We start from the raw sequence: 21,488 nt of genomic DNA, 5'->3' as shown, positions 1-21,488 counted from the left end.
TCCAAAAATATGACATTTTGGCTCAGATTTTAGCAATCATCATGGAATTTAACAAGTTGGATTTGCTTTCGCGGGCCGAAAAAAATGATGTGGCGGGCCGCATTTGGCCCGCGGGCCTTGACTTTGACACCTGTGCTCTACGTTATATATTTCTCCTCTCGTTATGGCACACCAAACCGATTTTGAATAACCCTTTGCCATAAAAAGGAACCGGGGGTTTTGGGGGTGGAGGGGGCGGGGGTTACATCCTCACCTCGAAAGTGTCCGTCAAAGTATACAAAAGAAACATCTTTGCCCTTCTTCTTCCACTCGATTCGTGGATTCTGGTCCCTCTCAGTTCGGAACATGCAGGACAGCACTGCATCTGAAATAGGCAAGTCTTGAGATATTTATGGCACCAGTCACCATCGTCGAGGTGGGGGGGGGGGGGGGTGTTCAAAACACACTTTAGTTCTATTTAAAGCCTTATCCCGTCAAGTTAGGAGGGGCCTGAAACGGACCACCCCCACTTCTCACCTGAGAACTCGTGCACCTCCACTTTTTGTTTGGTTGTCGAGACGGTGACAGGAAGGGCAGAGGGACCTGGAAGAAGGGGGTAGAGAGGAGAACACCGGCAGTCAACAAGGAGAGGTGGGAGCACCGTTTGCGCACCGCAATATTTCTTATCATCCATTAAAGGGCGGGGGGAGGTGAATCGGGTAACGTGTGCTCGCCAACCGCACGAGGAGAATGCTAGAATACAAACAAGGACGCGGAAAAACCGAATGGAGCCTCCGCACCCTGCCCACCACCTTTTCCAGCGACTCCCCTCAGGCAGACGCCACAGATCCATGCGCACCAAATCCAGCAGACATTTAAACAGCTTCTTCCCCCAAGCCATTAACTCTCCAAACAGTTACCCAAATTGTAGTGCCTCTTTGCAATTTTTTTATGATGATACTAGTGCAGCGTGTTCTACCGGACACACATTCCTTGTGTGTTCTACATACTTAGCTAATAAAGATGATTCCGATCTGATTTTAAAAAGTTGTTGTCTAGACTTGGAACGGATTATTATTTTTTACATTGATCATAATGGAAGGTGTTGTTTTGGTTTTCGAACTAATTGGTTTTCAAACAGGTTCCTGGAATGGATTATCGTTGAAAACAGAGGTATCACTGTAGTTTGTCCACCACCACATGTATTGTATAGTGCCTCTTTGCAATTTTTTGATGATGATACTAGTGTAGCGTGTTCTACCGGAGATAAATTCCTTGTGTGTGTCTACATACTTGGCAATAAAGATGATTCTGATTCTGATTTTTAAAAGTTGTTTTCTCAATTTGGAACGGATTATTATTTTTCACCTTGATCATAATGGAAGGTGTTGTTTTGGTTTTCGAACTAATTGGTTTTCAAACAGGTTTCTGGAATGGATTATGATCGAAAATAGAGGTATCACTGTAGTTTGGCCACCACCACATGTCGTGTATAGTGCCTCTTTGCAATTTTTTGATGATGATACTAGTGCAGCGTGTTCTACCGGAGATAAATTCCTTGTGTGTGTGTCTACATACTTGGCAATAAAGATGATTCTGATTTTTAAAAGTTGTTTTCTCAATTTGGAACGGATTATTATTTTTTACCTTGATCATAATGGAAGGTGTTGTTTTGGTTTTCGAACTAATTGGTTTTCAAACAGGTTTCTGGAATGGATTATGATCGAAAATAGAGGTATCACTGTAGTTTGGCCACCACCACATGTCGTGTATAGTGCCTCTTTGCAAATTTTTGATGATGATACTAGTGTTGTACATACTTGGCCAATAAATATGATTCTGAATCTGATTCTGATTCTAAATGTTGCTTTGGTAAGTGTGTGGAAATCGGGATTATCCCCCCACACCCGGTCCACTTTAATCCCGCCGGGTTAAGGAGCATCGAGGCCGTATGTCGATTTAAGCGCAGGTTAATATCGGGGCGGCCAACACCTCGCAAATCTCACGCCTTTAGCTTTTCCAGATTAACCTGCTGGACAAGAAGCCGTTAGCATGATTTTAGCGCCTCGAAAGATGTCAAGGTTAGCTTCTTCGTCCGCCTGCCTGTCACTGATAAGCGCTCATCCAAACAGGAAATGGTGGAAGGGGGGGGGGTAATCGGGCGAGGGAGCGGGCGACGGCGACGGCGAGGGCGCTCCTGCATGTTGATGACTCGATCAGGCTGATTAGGGTCAATTTGACAAGTCGCACGTGGGTGAAGGTCACCTAGAAATAGCGCACATGGCCAGGACGTTCAAGGGCGGCCGCAGGGATAATACTAGTGGGCCTCGATCGGCGGTACATATGCACCTAAAAGCTAGCAACCGCTCATTTGACGACACTGAGCGAAAGAAAAATAGATGGTTTTGAAAGGGGAGTAAAAAAAAGCTAGTTTCATAAAACAGCAAAACCCTTCACTAAATCGCCATGGAGGGGTGAGGTTCAATTTGGATCGTTCGTACAACAGACTTCTTAGGCAACATAGGCGTAGTTATGCTGATGAGGTGATACCAGAGCAAATGGGGCAATCAGGCCAGTCGTAGACCCCATACTCAGGCAGGATAATAGAAGTAATCAGTCAGGACAATAGAAGTAATCAGTGTAGCCGCAGGGAGTAGTCCTCTGCTCCCCCAAACCTGAAAGCAGGGACTAATCATAGCAGAGTCTGGCACTGCCACGTCTGAACAGTAGGGATATATATATATAGGGCCGAAACTACCAGCAACAGATTTTAGTTCGCTGACGAAGCCACTTGGATAAGAAGCGAAACGTCCGACACCTTCAAATTTGTACAGATGACGGCCGGCTGAAGAAACCTTTTCATCGATGGACCACTTCTGTACGATTGAGAGTTTACACAGACTTATTGGGGAATTTGTTCGGGTTTTTCTTGCTTGGGTGCCGATAAAGCGCTGGCCATGGCCTCTGGCAATGTTTTTTTTTCCCCACAAAGGGGCAACATTTTTCTTTTTTGAGCGCTTTGCTCCAGCTGTTGTTGAAGCGCTATACAGTGATACCTCAGTTTACAAACACTTTAGCTCACGAACATTTTGCCTTACGAACATTAAATTCACGAGAATATAATCTTGGCAGACGAACTAGTTTTCGGCGGACGAACCAAACCACACAGCGCCACGGTGGCTGGCGGACTAGTGTTTTTGAGTGCAGATGTGGTTTGTTGTCGAGTGGAGTAATTTTGCTATTGTGGGACTGAAAAAGACCGCACCGCCTTTTTTTTTTGAGCAGCGAAAAAGTGATAATATGTATTTAGTTTTATCTGCGAGCCAAATTCAATCATTAAAAGAGCCATATATGGCTCGCCAGCCATACGTTTCCCACCCCTAGTCAATACGCTCAGGGCTGTGATCACAATGAGTCGCCAACAATAGTCCAGCGCAACAGGAAGTAGCTCAGGAAAACAGGAAATGGCGTCACAATTAGACAAATTAATTTGTAAAATGGCTTCAAATGACTTCTACTGAGCGTATTTTACAAAGATTCCACCACATAACGCAATATTTTACGTTTTAAGACTTGTGCTGAATATTCCGGAAGTCTTGTTTTTCAGTTGGTGACGAGTCCGTACGTGACGTCACCGAAGGAACGCCCCTGACCGAAAAAAATTGTTGTATTGTAGCAGTCCTTCCATCACGTCAATATATTTTGCTGTACTTTTTTTGGTGTGAAAACGTCATGTTGAACCAAAAAGAGCCAGAAGAGGGCGACCAAGCTCCATGTAAGGAATTTATCAGCCTGTGGAAACGGGCTGATTAATTCCTCACACGGAGCTTGGTCGCCATTTAAAATGTTCTGATGTCAGTTAAGAAACAAAAAAGTGATGTCGGTTGTCCTTTAAGAGAATTAAAACTGCATCATGCCCCCCCCCCACCCCCGCCTCTCTTTTCCGTGTCTACTCGCCGAAGTGTAAAAAGGATTAGGATTGTAGCCGCGACTCACGCACCCCCGCCCCACAACTCCATGGCCTCGCCGAAGCATTGTCCCGCTGAAGGAAGGAACAACCCGAGGCGGGAGGCTGATACAATGAGATTAAACGGGGAGGGGAATGAATGACAAAGAAAGGGGCAATCGGCCCTGAGAGGAGATGACACGATTTAAAAGGGGGGGCGGTGGTGGGGTGGGGGTTGTGCAGCGAATGGGATAATCTCGTGTCACATAGCGAGGCACGGCCCGTCGTCACCTTGAAGGGTGGCCTCTTTGCCCGAGTTGACAACACGCCCGACCGGGCCACGTCGCACGCATCGAGGAAAATGAGCAAAAGCATCAATAAAAATGACTTAAAAAGTCCCAAAATGAAACCGGAAATGGCCAGTTTCAGAAGGTCCCGCCCCCTTGTTCGTGATCTCACGCCAGGATGTCTTGCCTTGCTCTAGAATCAAAACAATGGCTTCAGATTCGGAGAAGATGCTTTCTTGTTACTCATCCACTCATGAATATGATTCAAATAGTTGCGAAGAGGAAAGCGTAAATGTTTGCAATCGATTAAAGAAGTCATTTTGAGGCATCTGGACGTGAATGTGTAGCGCCCAGAAAATGCACAAGATGGCGCCCAAGATCCGTTGGAAATGGGCTGATTTGTCTGCTGGGAATGTGTGTCAACTAGTATCAAATAGTAGTCTTGGTGCAACACACAACGATTCACCATCGCGTTATTTATGTATTTTTCCTTCTCATTTTGCCATCAACACGATATTTTCAGATCAAACAAAGTACCTAAAATGCATTGTGTGTCGCTTTCTCGGTCAGGGGCGTTCCTTCAGTGACGTCACGTCAGGAATCGTCACCAACTCGAAAACAAGACTTCCCGAATATTCAGCGTGAGTCTTAAAACGTAAAATATCGCTATATGCGATGGAATCTTTATAAAATTCGCTCAGTAGAAGTCATTTGAAGTGATTTTACAAATTATGGACACAACTTGTCCGGAGGCGTTGGTTGTCCTTTAACCTTCAACATACATTCCATACAACATATAGCACTGAAGCAACTTACAAACAAATTCACCTTACGAACGACTGTATCTCGTATGTAAGTTGGGGAGCGTCTATACAGTATAAAGCTATAAAAGGATTTCCAAATACAGTATGAGGCACACCATATCATAAGTCATTTTTATTAGTGTTTTGCATTGGACTAAAAATATCATCCTGCGTGTTTTTGGGTATTTTAGATGCTATAAAACGTTTTTCTGATGTCAGTTAGGAAACAAAAAAAAATGCTGTCGGTTGTCCTTTAATGAGGAACACGTGGGAAAGGGAAGGAGGCGGACCCGCAGGAAGCAGTCCTGCGGGTCCGCCTGTGTGGGAAAGATAACGGCACTCGGGGTCAGAGGGAAAACCTAAGCGCCCGGAAAGCGCCTGGAACAAAAGACCGTCTGTAAACGGCCAGCAACAGCTGTCCCGGGATGTGTGCGGGTGTGCGTCAGGCAGGTGGTGGGGGAGGGGGGTAATGTTGTTGCCTGAAAGACCCACCCGTCGCACTTCCTGCTTGCCCCCAGCGACAATGCCGCAACACCAAATACGCACGAGGGTCCGGACCCCTCGGCACTTCTGAGCCGACAGGTGTGGAAGTGAGAAGCCGAGTCAAATTGCGCGTCACTCGCTGGATCGTCTCGTCACATTCATGTCAAGGCCACGTCGCCGCTGCCTTCCCTCGTGTGTGTCACATTTCTTGTTCGCATGTTTAGTTTTGCCGCTTAACATGAACACACACACACACATACATACACATGCACTAGACACACACACATACACACACATGTGCACACACACCTATACACACCTACAGACATACACAAACACATGCACTAGACACACACACACATTCACACAAACACATATACACACATGCACTAGAGACATACACACACACAAAAACAAACACGTACACACATTCACACAAACATATACACACATGCACTAGACATACACACACACATACATACACACAGATACACGTACACACGTGCACACACTCACACCTACAGACAAACACATACACTAGACATACACACATTCACACACACATAAACACATATACACATACACATCATCCATAGACGCATACATACACACATTCACGCACATACACGCACAGCCACACACGTACACAAACATATATGCATACACACATTCACACACACACAAACATACACATACAGCCACACACCAACACACACCTACACAAACATATATGCATACACATTTACACACACACACAAACATACACGTAGACACACATAGACACACACAAACACACACATTCACTAGACACGTGCAGACGCATACACACAAACACCTACACACGTACACAAACATATGCATACACACAAACACCTACACACGTACACAAACACATACACATACACACACACACACGTACACAAACATACACACACACTTACAAACACACACATGCACCAGACACATACACACAAACATACACCCATTCAAGCACACACTTACACACACACATACACGTTCACACACACACTTAGAAACACACGCATGCACTAGACACATACAGGCACACACACGCGCGTACACACACACACCTACACACGTACACAAACACACACAATTACACACGTATCCAAACACAAACATAGACACACACTTACACACACCTACCAACATACACACACATTCACTAGACACATACACATACACGCACTCACACACACATCTTCAGACATACACATTCACTAGCCATATACATACATGCACGCACACACACATTTCCACTCATACACACGTACACAAACACGTACACAACCACATACACACACGCACACAACCATATACACACACGTACACAAGCACATACACAAGCACATAGACGCACATACACGAGACATACACACATTTACACACGTACACGCACACACACGAGTACACAACATACACACCATATTAACATACACACCATATTAATATCGTCTTTAAGCCGCCAAGGAACACACCGGCGGTGCCCATTGGAAGTTGTGGGCCACCTGCCTGCCTGCCATGGCTGGAACCTCCATGGAGGTCCCAAGCCGACAACTTACTCGAGTGTAGTCTTCAAGCGAATTAAACATTTCTCGCGTGTAAATTATTCGGATGATTCTTTTTTTTTTTGGACAAAACACACTAAGCAGGAACCCAAACAATTAGCTGTTAGGGAAATTCTCGTTTGAGAAGTCCACTTACATTGCGTGAGTAAAATAAGAATGGGCAGACACAGGGACGTCCCCTCCATGGTCGTCCACAACTGTGGCCGAGTCTTGTCTTCTCGCGACGAAGCGGAAACGAAACCTCAGCGTTCTTCTCGCACTTGTTTCCAACTCTCCGATAATTCATCCAGCTTCCACAGGCAACGCTAATTTCTTCTTGGTTAAGGTGTGGGGGGGTGCCGACGACCGGACCGACCCGCCGCCGAGCGTCAGGCGGGGCGGTCGTTCGGCGGACGAAAGCCGGCGAGCGCGACGCCCCTCGCGGAGCTTCAGATGGCGCGATGCCGGCGTCCTGGCCACGGGAGAATGGCGACAACGGCGGGTCCGCGTCCTTTCTCGTCTCTCGCGTGGGGTGGAGATGGATACCGCTGTAGGAGGGGAGAGGGGGGGGGGGGCGTTTACTGAACGCCAACACAAGCGAGAGCACAACGCCGTGTCCAAGACGCGCACTGCAATGCCAAGTAGACGATGGCAGCACAAAAGTGGGCATGGCCACGCTGACAAGAACCGGACGTTCGCCTTCAAGCTCAATATAGACGACAATCAAACCACTACAACAAGAGGAAAGCATCTTTTTTTCAAGTGTTTCCACTCAAGGGATAATCTGAACAGGTACAACTTGAACATGAACTCGAGTTACGATGATGCCCCCGATTTACGGCGTTCTGGGTGACTATAACAGCCGGGGACAACGTCGTCACGTGACACACGGAAGCAGGAGCGTTACAGTACGGTGATACCTTGGCTTACGAACTTAATTGGTTCCCAGACAGAGTGTGTAAGGAGAAAAGCGTGTATCCCAAAAAATAATTTCCAATGGGAAACCATTGAAATGAGAATAATCCGTTCCCAGGTCCCCATAAAACACAATTTTCTACTTTCTAATTTTCTAAGCCTTAAAACTACACAAAATATATCTTATTTTACGTATAATAAATGTGCTATGGTATTATAATTAAAAGAAATAAACTGTACTATATAATAAAGTCATTTTATTTACCTTTGTGATGTTCGTTGATGGCTTGTTTGAATGGAGTGACCGGTTTCCTCAGCATAAAACACCTTCTTCTTTCACCATTTAGAGGAATGATCCCTTGTAGGTGCTTTCTCTGCGATAATTTTACCTTGTTCCTCATCAATTGTGTTCTGTTTACCTTTTTTGATAGCTTTTTTGCAGCAAGTGTACAGATGCAGGTTATTTGTGGAGCCTGATTGACGGGATGTTTTAACCTTGCAGTCTACACTCTGCCTTTGAACTATCAAAGTTGAAACTCTCTCACTGTCGTCTGCCTGTCTCTTTAATGTTTAAACCCCCCTCCCCTCCTCACTGTTGCGTTCTTGACCATTCACGTGGCTTTAACCGAAGACTGGGGGCGGGGGATAGGGCACAAAAACAGTCGGCTGCCATTTTCTTGTTAGAAGAACGGGCTCGTTCGCCAACGACACATCACTCATTGTGGTGCTACGTGTGTAAAACATGCTAGTGACTAGCCAATAATAGTTTGCAAAAACTCTTGACGTTTCCAACGCATTCCTGCAGGCCTTGAGTCACCAACTAAAACTCTGATTGGTTAAAGCAACAGTTTCATTGACACTTATTTTATGCTCCAGGGCCTGCAGAACCGATTGTGAAGGAGTCCAGGTCGATTTCTAACCTGTTGTGTTCTAAGCTGTTGTGAAAGCGCTATATCAACCAATATGTATGTATTGCATTGTATTTTGGACAGCCACCCTCATTTCAAGCTCATATAACTCCAGACCCATATAACTTGAGAATTAAATCTTTTTTTATGATGAAAGAAGACAGACAAGCTGATCTTTTTTTCCTGCCACCTGAGCAATGATTTTACAGCTGCAACTTTCTTTTGCTTTTACATGAAGCTCAAATATCAATAGGGGGAGGAGGGATTTGGGAAGGGATGAATAGTTGGGCTTCGTACACCAACCCGCAGAGTTTCTCCATTGCCAGTTGTCTCCCGGCACCTGCACTGACTCAAGAAATATTAACACCAGGCAACTTGTCTCTTGTCTCATGCCTTGTGTCTCAATCGTGCCAAGCGCCACAGCTGCGTGACTCATGCAGTCGTCATGTCATGGCGGAAAATATAGAGGCGCCCCTACTTACGAACATTCGAGGTATCACTGTAGTTTAGCCGCCACCGCATGTACAGTATAGTGCCTCTTTGCATTTTTTTTTTGGATGATGATACTAGTGCAGCGTTTTCTACCGGGAGACAAATTCCTTGTGTGTTCTACATACTTGGCCAATAAAGATGATTCTGATTCTAAAAAGTTGTTTTCTAGACTTGGAACAGATTAATGTTTTTTACATTGATCATAATGGAAGGTGTTGTTTTGGTTTTCAAAGTAATTGGTTTTCAAACAGGATTCTGGAATGGATTATGGTCAAAAACGGAGGCATCACTGTCGTTTGGCCGCCACCACATGTACAGTATATTGCCTCTTTGCAATTCTTTTTTAGGATGATACTAGTGCAGTGTGTTCTACCGCGAGACAAATTCCTTGTGGGTTCTACATACTTGGCTCATAAAGATGATTCAGATTCTAATTCTAAAAAGTTGTTTTCTAGACTTGGAACTGATTAATTTTTTTTACATTGATGATAATGGTAGGTGTTGCTTTGGTTTGCAAACTAATTGGTTTTCAAACAGGATTCTGGAACAGATTATGGTCAAAAATGGAGGCATCACTGTCGTTTGGCCACCACCACATGTACAGTATATTGCCTCTTTGTAATTCTTTTTTAGGATGATACTCGTGCAGTGTGTTCTACCGGGAGACAAAATTCCTTGTGTGTTCTACATACTTGCCCAAATAAAGATGATTCTGATTCTAAAAAGTTCTTTTTTTCTAAACTTGGAACGGATTAATGTTTTTTACATTGATCATAATGGAAGGTGTTGTTTTGGTTTTCAAACTAATTGGTTTTCAAACATGATTCTGGAACGGATTATGGTCAAAAACAGAGGCAGAGCGGTGTGTTCTACATACTTGGCCAATAAAGATGATTCTGATTCTAAAAAGTTGTTTTCTCGACCTGGAACAGATTAATGTTTTTTACATTGATCATAATGGAAGGTGTTGTTTTGGTTTTCAAACTAATTGGTTTTCAAACATGATTCTGGAACGGATTATGGTCAAAAACAGAGGCAGAGCGGTGTGTTCTACATACTTGGCCAATAAAGATGATTCTGATTCTAAAAAGTTGTTTTCTAGACCTGGAACAGATTAATGTTTTTTACATTGATCATAATGGAAGGTGTTGTTTTGGTTTTCAAACTAATTGGTTTTCAAACATGATTCTGGAACGGATTATGGTCAAAAACAGAGGCAGAGCGGTGTGTTCTACATACTTGGCCAATAAAGATGATTCTGATTCTAAAAAGTTGTTTTCTAGACCTGGAACAGATTAATGTTTTTTACATTGATCATAATGGAAGGTGTTGTTTTGGTTTTCAAACTAATTGGTTTTCAAACATGATTCTGGAACGGATTATGGTCAAAAACAGAGGCAGAGCGGTGTGTTCTACATACTTGGCCAATAAAGATGATTCTGATTAGTCATGGAAGGCGGTCCGAGGTCACGGCAACCTTGGCGACCAATCTAATCAGTTCTTCGGCGGTCGCGCAAGGATGTGCGATCATAAAAACAGCTGGCCGTGTTGCCTTTACAAGAACTGTGAGTGGTGGGGGGGAGGGGTATTTAGATTAAAAATAAATATGACAGTTAGTTTTTGATGTTGTGATCAAATTGTTGGCAGACAAGCTCATGAGTGACACTTGTTCAGCGTTGTCACTCGACATAAACATCATCAACGAGTAAAAAGTGAAGAAAGATGGCGGAAAGCAGGAGTGTTGGGGTGTCATGTGTCAGCGGGGGGTGGTGGTGGTTGGGGGGCACTGGAGGTGTAAACGCTGGCTCACACGGTTGCCTCAGAACACATTCAGACAGCCACCTGTCGGACAAGTGACGCACGCACGCGACAGCTGACAAAAAGGACAAACCGTAAGTCGGAATACACGCGAACTTTGTGTCGGTTGCTGGGAATCGCTTCGACACACGCGACCCAACAAAAAAACATTTCATTGAAACTATTTTGACAGTTGGTTTTGCTCTTTTATTGGTCGGCCAATATATGGCAAGTGTGTGTGTGTGTGTGTGTGTGTGTGTGTGTGTGTGTGTGTGTGTGTGTGTGTGTGTGTGTGTGTGTACAATTGTGGTGTTACTGGCTGCTTGATTGTGGAGTAGGAGCAGCAATAGGGGGCGGAGTCACTTTCTCAGATGGCACCTCCACCTATGGGTCGAAAAGCCATTTTGAAAACATTCATACATGTACATATACAGGTAACATCCGAGTTACGACCGGCGCGAGTTACGACCACCCGTACTTACGACCACATCCGCCAGACACTTTTTTTATTCAACGCGCAAGCAGACGGCAACGCGTACTACAATTTTGGCCAGCCAGCATGTCACACACTCGCACAGCAATCTGCTGCGTGACTACACTCAATATAGTAGTTATACAGTGTAGATACCGTCTCTGCAACATCGCATGTAGTACTGTACACTGCTTTCTTTCTTTCGGCGTCCGCCTGAGTCCGAGCGTGTGTGTCGGGCGACCTCTTCTGGCCGTTAGCAGAGAGAGCGATTTTTCAACAGCGCGCATGCGTGCGAAGCCGTGCGTATTTGGGTCAGCAGAACACATAACCAATAATATGCCACAAAGCCGCCACATAACCGATAATATGAAATATAAAATGATAAAGATGACACTGAAAGTAACACTGAAAGTAACCAACGGCGGCGCGCAAAGGAAATGTAGGCCGCGGAGCATCGGATGTCATCGTCTACCAAATCAAGCGCTCCTATTAATGAGTCGTCCTTTTTTTCCCCCGATGACACGCAGCAAGCCGAATAGATTCTGTCTCCATCCAAAATTAACTCGACGTGGTTTAAATAGCGAAGAATTTATGCATCTTTTGCTACTTTTTTTAGTCAGAATCGACTCACGTCGCCATGCGCTTTGCGGGAGCGTCTGGAGAGGTTTAAAAATAGTTTTCTTGGCTCTTTTATTGGCGCGTTTGATGTCAACTTCACATACGGGCGCTTTGTCCTTCATGGGAGAAGGATGAGAGTCCCTTGGCAGATTGTGCCAGAAACATAAATGCAAAGCGATAAAAAAAAATAAAAAAAATGGAGGACGTTAAATCCTAACCTATGGCTGCAGTGTGAAATCCGGAGTGATGAGGGGTAAAAGGGCCAGGCTGGATTTTCGAACAAGCGGCTAATTTGGACTAGCATCAAGCAAGCGCAGAGCCGAGCGGTCGCCTCGCTGGTAACGATTGGTCGTGTCTGAGCTGGCAGCTTCGCTTTGGCTTTTGATGTTTTCTGTGTTGGATGCACGCGAATGCGAAAACGGGGGAGGGGATGTTTGCTCTCACCAGTTTCTCTGCCCGCTTCCGTAGTTTCCTCCAGATCGTGTGGTGGGTCTGCGTGAAGGAGACAACGTGATTAGCGATCACGTGGAGAAATAAATCATGGTGGGCAATCACGTGTGATGCTAAACATATCTGAGGATAGTGGATGAGAAGGTTGCTTCATCCGTCATCTGTACTTTGAAGGTGTTTTCGCTTCTTATCCAAGAGGCTTCGTCATCGAACTAAAATTTTTTGCTGGTAGTTTCGGCCCTATATATATATACCTACTGTCCAGATGTGGCGGTGCCAGACTCTGCTATGATTGGTCCCTGCGGCTACACTGATTACTTCTATTGTCCTGCCTGAGTATGGGGTCTACGACGGGCCTGATTGCCCCATTTGCTCTGGTATCACCTCATCAGCATAACTAAGCCTATGTTGCCAAAGAAGTCTGTTGTACAAACGATCCAAATTGTACCTCACCCCACCATGGCGATTTAGTGAAGGGTTTTGCAGTTTCATGAAAATAGCTTCTTTTACTCCACTTTCAAACCATCTATTTTCTTTCGCTATATATTGGTATATATAGGGCCGAAACTACCAGCAAAAGATTTTAGTGCTTAAAAACAACAGATTGACATTATATACTATCCTGTCGCATAGACCTCGCGTCGAAATCCATTTTGAATGGATTTCGACTTACGACCGTTCGACTTACGACCGTTTTCTCGGAACTGAACCCGGTCGCAATTCGGATGTTACCTATACAGTAAACTCTCGTTATATCGATATCGGATATATCGATAGTCCCGGTTATATCGATACTATTTCTATGCACGCATGGAGAAAATTACATGCAAACAGGGTCGGATATATCGATAGTCCCGGTTATATCGATATTTTTTCGGACTCCCTTGAATATCGATATAACGAGACTTTACTGTATATTGAATTTAGCGAGTTTCGTCACATTAGCTTCACATAGCGTGTTTCTTCACATTAAGGAATTTACAAGCAACCCTCCTTTTATCCTCTCATATTGCCCTGTCAGAGATGTTCGATCGGACACTGTGGACGAAGACTCGGACCCAGAAAGATTGTCTTTTACTGCCGCCAGGAGACGTAGCCATTCATGACGGACGCCCGAATTCTACAGCCCTCTGCCAAGCTATTTATTGAGAGTATATGCAAATTTAAGTGATACATTAGTAAAACATAGTTTTCTTGATTAGAATACCACGCCCATGGAACGTTCTGAGCGCAAACAGCTTTAAGCAATAAAACATTGTCTCTTCCATGAACTGATAAATGTATAACCTGTCTAATGAGCTCTTCCTGTGAAGGAGTTTTAAGTCGTAAATTGCTTCGGTGATAAAGGAGTTTCCCAAGTACTAAATTATGTCCAAGGCCAGATCTCCTATAGATGAAGATGACAGTTTAACTTGCAGTGTCTGTTGACCTCAGATTGACCTCAGTTTGTCTATGCTTCAATTGTGTTCCAGATAGCTCCCCACACCCACACACCGAATTCAAATGATCACGATCATTTCAGGTCTCGACTGAACTGGTGCTCTCATTTGAAAAGGAATATTTCCCTTGTGTTGTCAATTGAAAAAGGAAAAGGAGCATTCATCTTACCTCCAGCTGAAAAGGTAGCGAGAGGCCCTGTGCTCGGCGGTGGAGACCCCAGGGCCCTCCACCCAGACTGTGAAGTGCCGTCACCTCGTAGTGATAGCACAGACCAGTTCTGGCCACCAGGGGGCCACCACTCAACGCAACATAGTCGCCGCATCTAGACGGAAAACAGACAGACAGAGTTAACCTTTCGCCAGATTTTAGCTCATTCATTGCCATTCCCGAATTTAGGCAGAGAGATAAAGATGTTTTAATGTTCCAATGTTAATCTTGATGTTAAAATTGGTGAAAATAAAGCATATACAGTAAAGTCTCGTTATATCGATATCGGATATATCGATAGTCCCGGTTATATCGATACTATTTCTATGCACGCACGGAGAAAATTACATGCAAACAGGGTCGGATATATCGATAGTCCCGGTTATATTGATATTTTTTCGGACTCCCTTGAATATCGATATAACGAGACTTTACTGTAGTTTGTTTTTATAGTAATTTACGATTTCTATTATTACACATGTATATAGTTTATGCGGAAAATAGTTTAAAAAGTGCTTTGCAAAAGTTGTTTTTTTTTAGACTTGGAACGGATTTTTTTAAATTACATTGATTATAATGGGAAGTGCTGTTTTGGTTTTCAAACAAATCGGTTTTCCAACAGGTTTCTGGAACGGATTATGGCTATCTCCCAGAGAGATAGAGATGTTTTTATGTTTCAATATTAATGTTAAAATTGGTGAAAATGAAGCATATTATAGTTTGTTTTTATAGTATTTCACAAATGACTTGCTCTATTACTACGCATGTACATAGTTTATGCTGTCAAATAGTTTAAAAAGTGCTTGTTTTCTAGACTTGGAACGGATTTTAAAAAATTACATTGATAATAATGGGAAGTGCTGTTTCGGTTTTCGAACAAATCGGTTTTCCAACAGGTTCCTGGAACGGATTATGGTTGAAAACTGAGGTACCACCGTCGCTTAGTCTAAACAAAGACGTATGAAGAAAATTCTGTCCATTGCCTGAAGTGCATGCATGGTCACCTGTAAAGCGTCACTCTCCCTCCGGGATTCTGGGCGGCCTTTTGCTCGACCGCTTCCTGTTGACACCTGACACAGAGAAACGATTCTTGAAATGGAATGTTGGATGTCAAAAGAGAAAAAAAAAACGACGGGGAACAGGCTGCGGAGGGGGTTAATACGGGTAGAAATAGTATTACTTTATTTTGTTTTAATATTTTGTTTCTGCAAGTTCGGCTATCCAGCTAGCTAGCTATCTATTAGCTATTTAGCTGGCTATCTATTAGCTATCTATCCAGCTAGATAGCTATTATCTAGCTGGCTAGCTATTAGTTTGCTAGCTATTAGTTGGCTAGCTATTGGCTAGCGAGCTGGCTATCTATTAGCTATATATTGGCTAGCTATCTGGCTATCTATTCGCTATATATTGGCTAGCTATCTGGATATCAATTAGCTATCTATTGGCTAGCTATCTGGATATCAATTAGCTATCTATTAGCTACTTAGCTATTAGCTATCTATTAGTTAGCTAGCTAGCTATTTGATAGCTAGCTAACTATTTATTATTACAATTTTTTGATGATGATACTAGTGCAGCGTGTTCAATAAACTAGTGCAGCGTGTGCAATAAAGATGATTCTGATTCTGATTAGCTAGCTGTCTATTAGCTATAGATTAGCGATCTATTAGCAAGCTAGCTATTAGCTTTTTATTCATTTGAGTTATTCCGGGTTGAGTGAACGCTGGCTATTATTATTATTATTATTATTATTATTATTATTATTATTATTATAGAAACAAGATGGCAGCCATCTACCTGCTGTGCGAAAACCCTTCAAGCGCCACCGAGGGGTCCACCTCCAGAGGCTCCCAAGGCAAATCCTTCAGGATGAGCTGCTGAGCTCCTCTTGTCAGCGAGCGCAGCGATTCCTAGAGCACAAACACCAACGTGTGAGCTTTGAAAAGCACCAGCTGATCAACGAAAAGGAGCAAAACCTCAGAAGGAGTCCAAGAATCCAGCTGAGGGTCCAGGACCAAGTCACAAAGAAAAGCCCCTGAAGTCACTGAACAGGAATTTAGGAGTGAAATAAGACGATCCAGGCCAGATTCACCATAAACACACAACAGAAGCTACCTGGAACTTCTGGTATGCTGAGTAACTCCACAGACAACTGGTCCTTGAAAGCCGTCTCCAGGACTTGACCGAGAAGGGTTGCGCAGGAACGCCAATACGCCTGTCGGTGGGGACGAGAAAAGCGGTGAGAATAGCTTGTATCGTGGGAAAACGGATAGTTAAAGGACAACCGACACCATTTTTTTGTTTCCTAACATACATCAGGCTGATATTTTTAGTCAAATGCAAAAACACCAATAAATATTACTTCAAGTGTTCCAAAACTACTTCAAAATGACCCCGGAGATGGCGAGTTTCAGAAGGTCCCGCCCCCTTTTTTCGTGACATCACACCAGGAAGTCTCGCCTTGCTCTAGAATCAAAACAATGGCTTCAGATTCGGAGAAGATGCTTTCTTGTTACTCATCCACCTATGAATATGATTCAAATAGTTCTGAAGTGGAAAGCATACATGTTTGCAATCAATTAAAGAAGTCCATCCGTATCAATTCGAGCCGTCTGGACTTCAATGTAGCAGCAGTAGCTACACGCGCCAGCGTTCACACAACCCGGAAGTAAATAGATAGCAAGCTAGCTAACCAGCTAGTAGATAGCTAATAGACAGCCAACAGATAGCGTGCTAGATAGCTAGCCACCTAGATAGTTATATAGCTAATATCCAGCTAGCTAGATAGTGAGCTAATACACTGAATGTCCCTATTAAATACACAAATAGAAAGCTAGCTAGCAGATAGCCAACAGATAGCATGTTCTCAATGAAATTCACAGTTTACCTGGTTGACCAATGTTGGGTCGCTGTCCTTAAACGTGAGCAACGTGAGCGTGCAGGAGCGAGTGAGCGGCATGTGGAGAGGCCACGGTTCGCCGTCCACCAGGGCCAAAGCAGAGTTGGTCACGTGATGCTCTGTAAGGTCTGCGTCGAGCACACCAATATTTGAGAAATGAATGCAAAAAAAATACCAATTAGCGAAACCTCAACTTACAAACGCTTTAGCTCACAAACTTTTCGCCTCATGAACATTAAATTCCGAACCACGCCACGGTGGCTGGCGGACTAGTTTTCATCACCCACTGTCTTTGAGTGCAGACGTGGTTTGTTATCGAGTGGAGTCCTTTTGCTATTATGGGACCGAAAAAGACCCCACCACAGGCTAGTGTTAAGCCGAAGAAGACACAGAAGAAAATTATGGTCGAGCAGAAGAAGAAAAACACAAACGAGGTGTGCGTTTGTATGACGTAGCGTCCCAGTACCACTACGCTAACTCGACCATTGCTACCAACCTTAAGAAACAAGGAAGCTATTAAGGGTTATTGTGTGGCTAACGGCGTTTCCCTGTTGTCTAAGTAACGGTCTCAGGCAAGAGAAGAGGTTGAAAAACCTCTCTTGATTTGGATTAACGAAAAGCAGCTAGCAGGGGACAGTGTGAGTGAGGGTATTATCGCCAAGAAAGCATGGCAACTTCAAATCAAGAGGCAACCTGGAAGTTTGTCATCCATTGACAACTACCATCACATAGGTCAATAAAACGACTTCATTATACAGTAGTTCATTTATTTAACTACAATACAATAGCACATTTATTCTACATAAAATAAGGTCTATTTTGTGTAGTTTTAAGGCTTATTTAGTAGATAATTAGGTTTTATGCGGACCTGGGAACGGATTATTCTCATTTTAATGGTTTCTTATGGGATATAAATGTTTGGAAGACGAACTTTTCCTGATTAAGTTTGTAAGCTGAGGTATCACTGTACTGTTCTGAGTGACGGTATTATCGCAGAGAAAGCATGGCAACTTCACTAAGATATCATCATGGAAGTTCATCATCCATTGACAACTACCATCTCAAAGGTAAATAAAACGACTTTATTATATAGTACAGTTTATTTTATTACAATACAATAGCACAATTATTATACATAAAATAGGGTATATTTTGTGTAATTTCAAGGCTTATTTAGTAGAAAATTAAGTTTTATGGGGACCTGGGAACGGATTATTCTCATTTCAATGGTTTCTTATGGGAAATAAATGTTTGGAAGACGAACTTTTCCCAATTAAGTTTCTAAGCTGAGGTAACTCACGCATGGCACAGCTCTGCGGTGTGGACATTCCTCTGTTCATGATGAGCAGAGTACCGTCCAGCCCCGGACCCTGCACGGACACCTCGATCTTCTCCACACGGGGGTACAGAGACCGCTGTCGGGCCTGCTCTCTGGAGAAAACTGCATTGCGATGGCCGAGAGCTTCGTTACGCGCAGCCGCTGCCGCGACCGCAGTCGACCTGGAACCTGCGGAGATATCGGAAAATTGATGAAATGTATACCTTTTATGCAGTATATTCAAAATACATGAATGAGGAAACATCTTGGCGACAATCTTTGTGTCCATAATTTGTAAAATGGCTTCAAATGACTTCTACTGAGTGTATTTGACAAAGATTCCACCGCATATAGCTATATTTTACGTTTTAAGACTCTCGCTGAATATTCAGGAAGTCTTGTTTTCGAATTGGTGACGAGTCCGTACGTGACGTCACTAAAGGAACGCCCCTAACCGAAAAAAAAGACTCATTGTAGCGGTCCTTCCATCACGTCAATGTATTTTGCTGTACTTGTTTGGTCTGGGGACCTCGTGTTGCACTCAAAAGCCGCCCGAAGAGGGCGTCCAAGCTCCATATAAGGAATTTATCAGCCTGTGGAAACAGAGGTGGTCACAGGAGGTCGCCATTTTGTGCCTCTTTTTCGTTGAGACATCTCCCCTCAATGTTGCCTCATAATGGCACGGAATAAATTCTTTAATCGATTGCAAACATGTATGCTTTCCTCTTCAGAACTTTTTGAATCATATTCATAACTGGATGTGTAACAAGAAAGCATATTCTCCCAATCTGAAGCCATTGTTTTGATTCTCAAGCAATGCAAGACGTATTGGTGTGACGTCACGAACTGGGGGCGGGACTTTCTGAAAATGCCCAATTCGCAGCTCAATTTTTGGCAGATTTTGGACACTTTAAGTCATTTTTATTGGTGTTTTGCATTTGAATAAAAATATACTGCGCGTTTTGGGTATTTTAGATGCTATAAAACGTTTTTCTGATGTCAGTTAAGAAACAAAAAAGTGACGTGTCGGTTGTCCTTTAAAATATGAATAAAATACTGTCTATGTGTAATTTTTGGTTTCGATCCTACATTAAACCACATACACGATCATATACCACAAAGGGTTCCAAGTTACAGAATTGCAGAGATCTGCGCCCAGCACGCATACCTGTCAAACGACCGTATTTAGTACGATTTCTGGACATTTTTACACGTGTATGGCAGACAATAAAGTTTGTACGGGAAACACAAAAAAATATTAAAATGTCAAATATAATGTTGATACTGTACTTCATCCAGTGAAGTGAGAGTAAAAGTTGTTCGACTTGATGGTGATGAGTTTATTGATCCACCGTGTGTTCTTGAATGCAGAACTCTACTCACTCGTACAAATATAGCTTCATTTGACATTAGCTATAAATTGCTAACAGTGTTCAACTTACGGCGTTGGAGGTACTGGCATGCAGCCTTGATCAGCATCGTGAGAAATGTTTCGATGGTAGGATACAGACCGTAGAACGTTTATTCCAGCGACATGAAACTGAAGGACGCCATGGGAGGACCAGGTGCGCTAAAAATTGGGTCCGACCAGGAACTAAGTAAGACCCTAAACCACCGTTCCGTTTTGTCCAGAGAAGCAGTTGGCCGCAGTTAACTGTGTGCCCGATAGACGTCGCTGTTAGCTATGACTTGAATATTTACTTAAATCGTAACTGACCCCGCACATGAACGGGCAAACGGAAAAATCAGGGCGTGTCAACAACAAATCATAAAAGTGAGCTACTTAGCACACTACACAACGACCACTTTTTTTTAACTTCGGTGTTCCACAAAATGACCCCGAACAAGCTCTAATACGGATTGTATCCAAATTATCTCGGCCGTGGTGTCTCATGTCACGCGTCCTCTAGTTCAGTGGTCCCTCAACCTTTCTTGCGCCACGGACTGGTTTAATGTCAGATAATATTTTCACGAACCGGCGGATAAATACAAAAAAATAAAATCATACGACGAGCATGGAAACTGATTTTTTCTTTCTTTTAAATAGAATAATAAACGTGAATCCATTGTGTATTTTGGGACAACTTTATTAGCAGAGTCCTGGTAACATCGTCGCTGCCCCTTAACGCTCAATGGTCACCGTGGTAATGTTTATTCGTGCCTTCAAAATAAGATAGTGATAAATGCAGCCATTTTTTTAGAAGTCATAGGCTCTTCTTCCGTCTCCTTACTGGGCCTTTTCCCCTTCGAAAAGAAACTTTCCAAAGTAGTGTGTTTTTACTCATTTTGCTAGGTTACGGTGGGCTAATTTTAGCGATATGTATCACGTGACCTAGACAAGCGTTTTGACATGCGTCAAGTGTAAGTCATAGACGGATGTAATCCGGTAATTTTTGAAAGTAAAATATAGATCGCATTCAGATAAATAAAACGGAAATTATGTAAATGATTTATTCTTGCTGCGCGTCCTGGTACCAAATGACCCACGGACCGGTAGCGGTCCGCGGCCCGGGAGTTGAGGACCTCTGCTCTAGTTGTATTCTCTCAGTGGACATTCATAACACTTGAGTGAAATTTGACAAATGCTGAAGTTTGGACGTCCAAAATCAACAGTAAGTCCGGGAACTCGTGGAATCAGCAGATCTGGGACACCGTTTAAAGCAACAGAGAGAAAAAAAAAACAACATAAATCGTCCACATCACCAATTCTTTCCTTAGCAGAAGAAGGCCTGTTTTCACTAGAGACTGGAAGACATTTTGAGTTTGAAAGGACGTAAACAATAGCCAGATGGAAAAAAAATTAAGACATTTTCTGCTTCATATTAATATCTTGTATCATTCTTCTTTGTTGTTTGTTGAGCCAAAGGAAAAATACACGGACATTTCAGCCTCAATGTCTAAGATAT

At 43.3% G+C, this 21,488-nt stretch overlaps 2 protein-coding genes across 5 annotated transcripts in view; both read right to left on the bottom strand.

Annotated features, from left to right (window-relative positions):
* Positions 1-7,615, bottom strand: part of jam2a (junctional adhesion molecule 2a) — a 22,095-nt gene extending 14,480 nt beyond the window's left edge. Inside the window, exons 1-3 of one of the 2 annotated variants that reach the window (XM_088988662.1) lie at positions 7,224-7,615; positions 517-582; positions 254-364 (exon numbers count right to left, since the gene is read on the bottom strand). In XM_088988662.1, coding sequence (XP_088844788.1) covers positions 254-364; positions 517-582; positions 7,224-7,272 — 226 coding nt within the window. In that variant the 5' untranslated portion in view covers positions 7,273-7,615. The remainder of the gene's footprint in view (positions 1-253; positions 365-516; positions 583-7,223) is intronic. The other variant, XM_088988742.1, reaches the window with a different exon arrangement.
* Positions 7,616-11,360: 3,745 nt separating this feature from the next.
* Positions 11,361-20,181, bottom strand: mrpl39 (mitochondrial ribosomal protein L39). Of its 3 annotated transcripts, none has more exons than XM_088988244.1 (11): positions 20,025-20,181; positions 18,565-18,771; positions 17,253-17,392; positions 16,481-16,580; positions 16,342-16,409; positions 16,163-16,275; positions 15,370-15,435; positions 14,327-14,480; positions 12,713-12,760; positions 11,479-11,562; positions 11,361-11,440 (listed from the first exon to the last, which is right to left on the bottom strand). In XM_088988244.1, exons 1-10 carry the CDS (start codon positions 20,059-20,061, stop codon positions 11,491-11,493), a joined length of 1,005 nt encoding a protein of 334 aa, XP_088844370.1. In that variant the 5' UTR covers positions 20,062-20,181; the 3' UTR covers positions 11,361-11,440; positions 11,479-11,490. The 3 variants fall into 3 exon arrangements, with proteins under 3 accessions (XP_088844370.1, XP_088844448.1, XP_088844288.1); XM_088988322.1 differs by having other exon boundaries at positions 11,404-11,436; XM_088988162.1 differs by having other exon boundaries at positions 11,423-11,562.
* Between the last annotated feature and the right edge of the window lie 1,307 nt (positions 20,182-21,488).

Source organism: Hippocampus bargibanti, linkage group LG01 (assembly GCF_051943395.1).
Source record: "Hippocampus bargibanti isolate YZ-2025 linkage group LG01, ASM5194339v1, whole genome shotgun sequence".
In the NCBI taxonomy this organism is placed as follows: Eukaryota; Metazoa; Chordata; class Actinopteri; order Syngnathiformes; family Syngnathidae; genus Hippocampus; species Hippocampus bargibanti.
The sequence above is the reverse complement of the archived record's forward strand: the minus strand, read 5'-3'. Positions and strand labels throughout refer to the sequence as shown.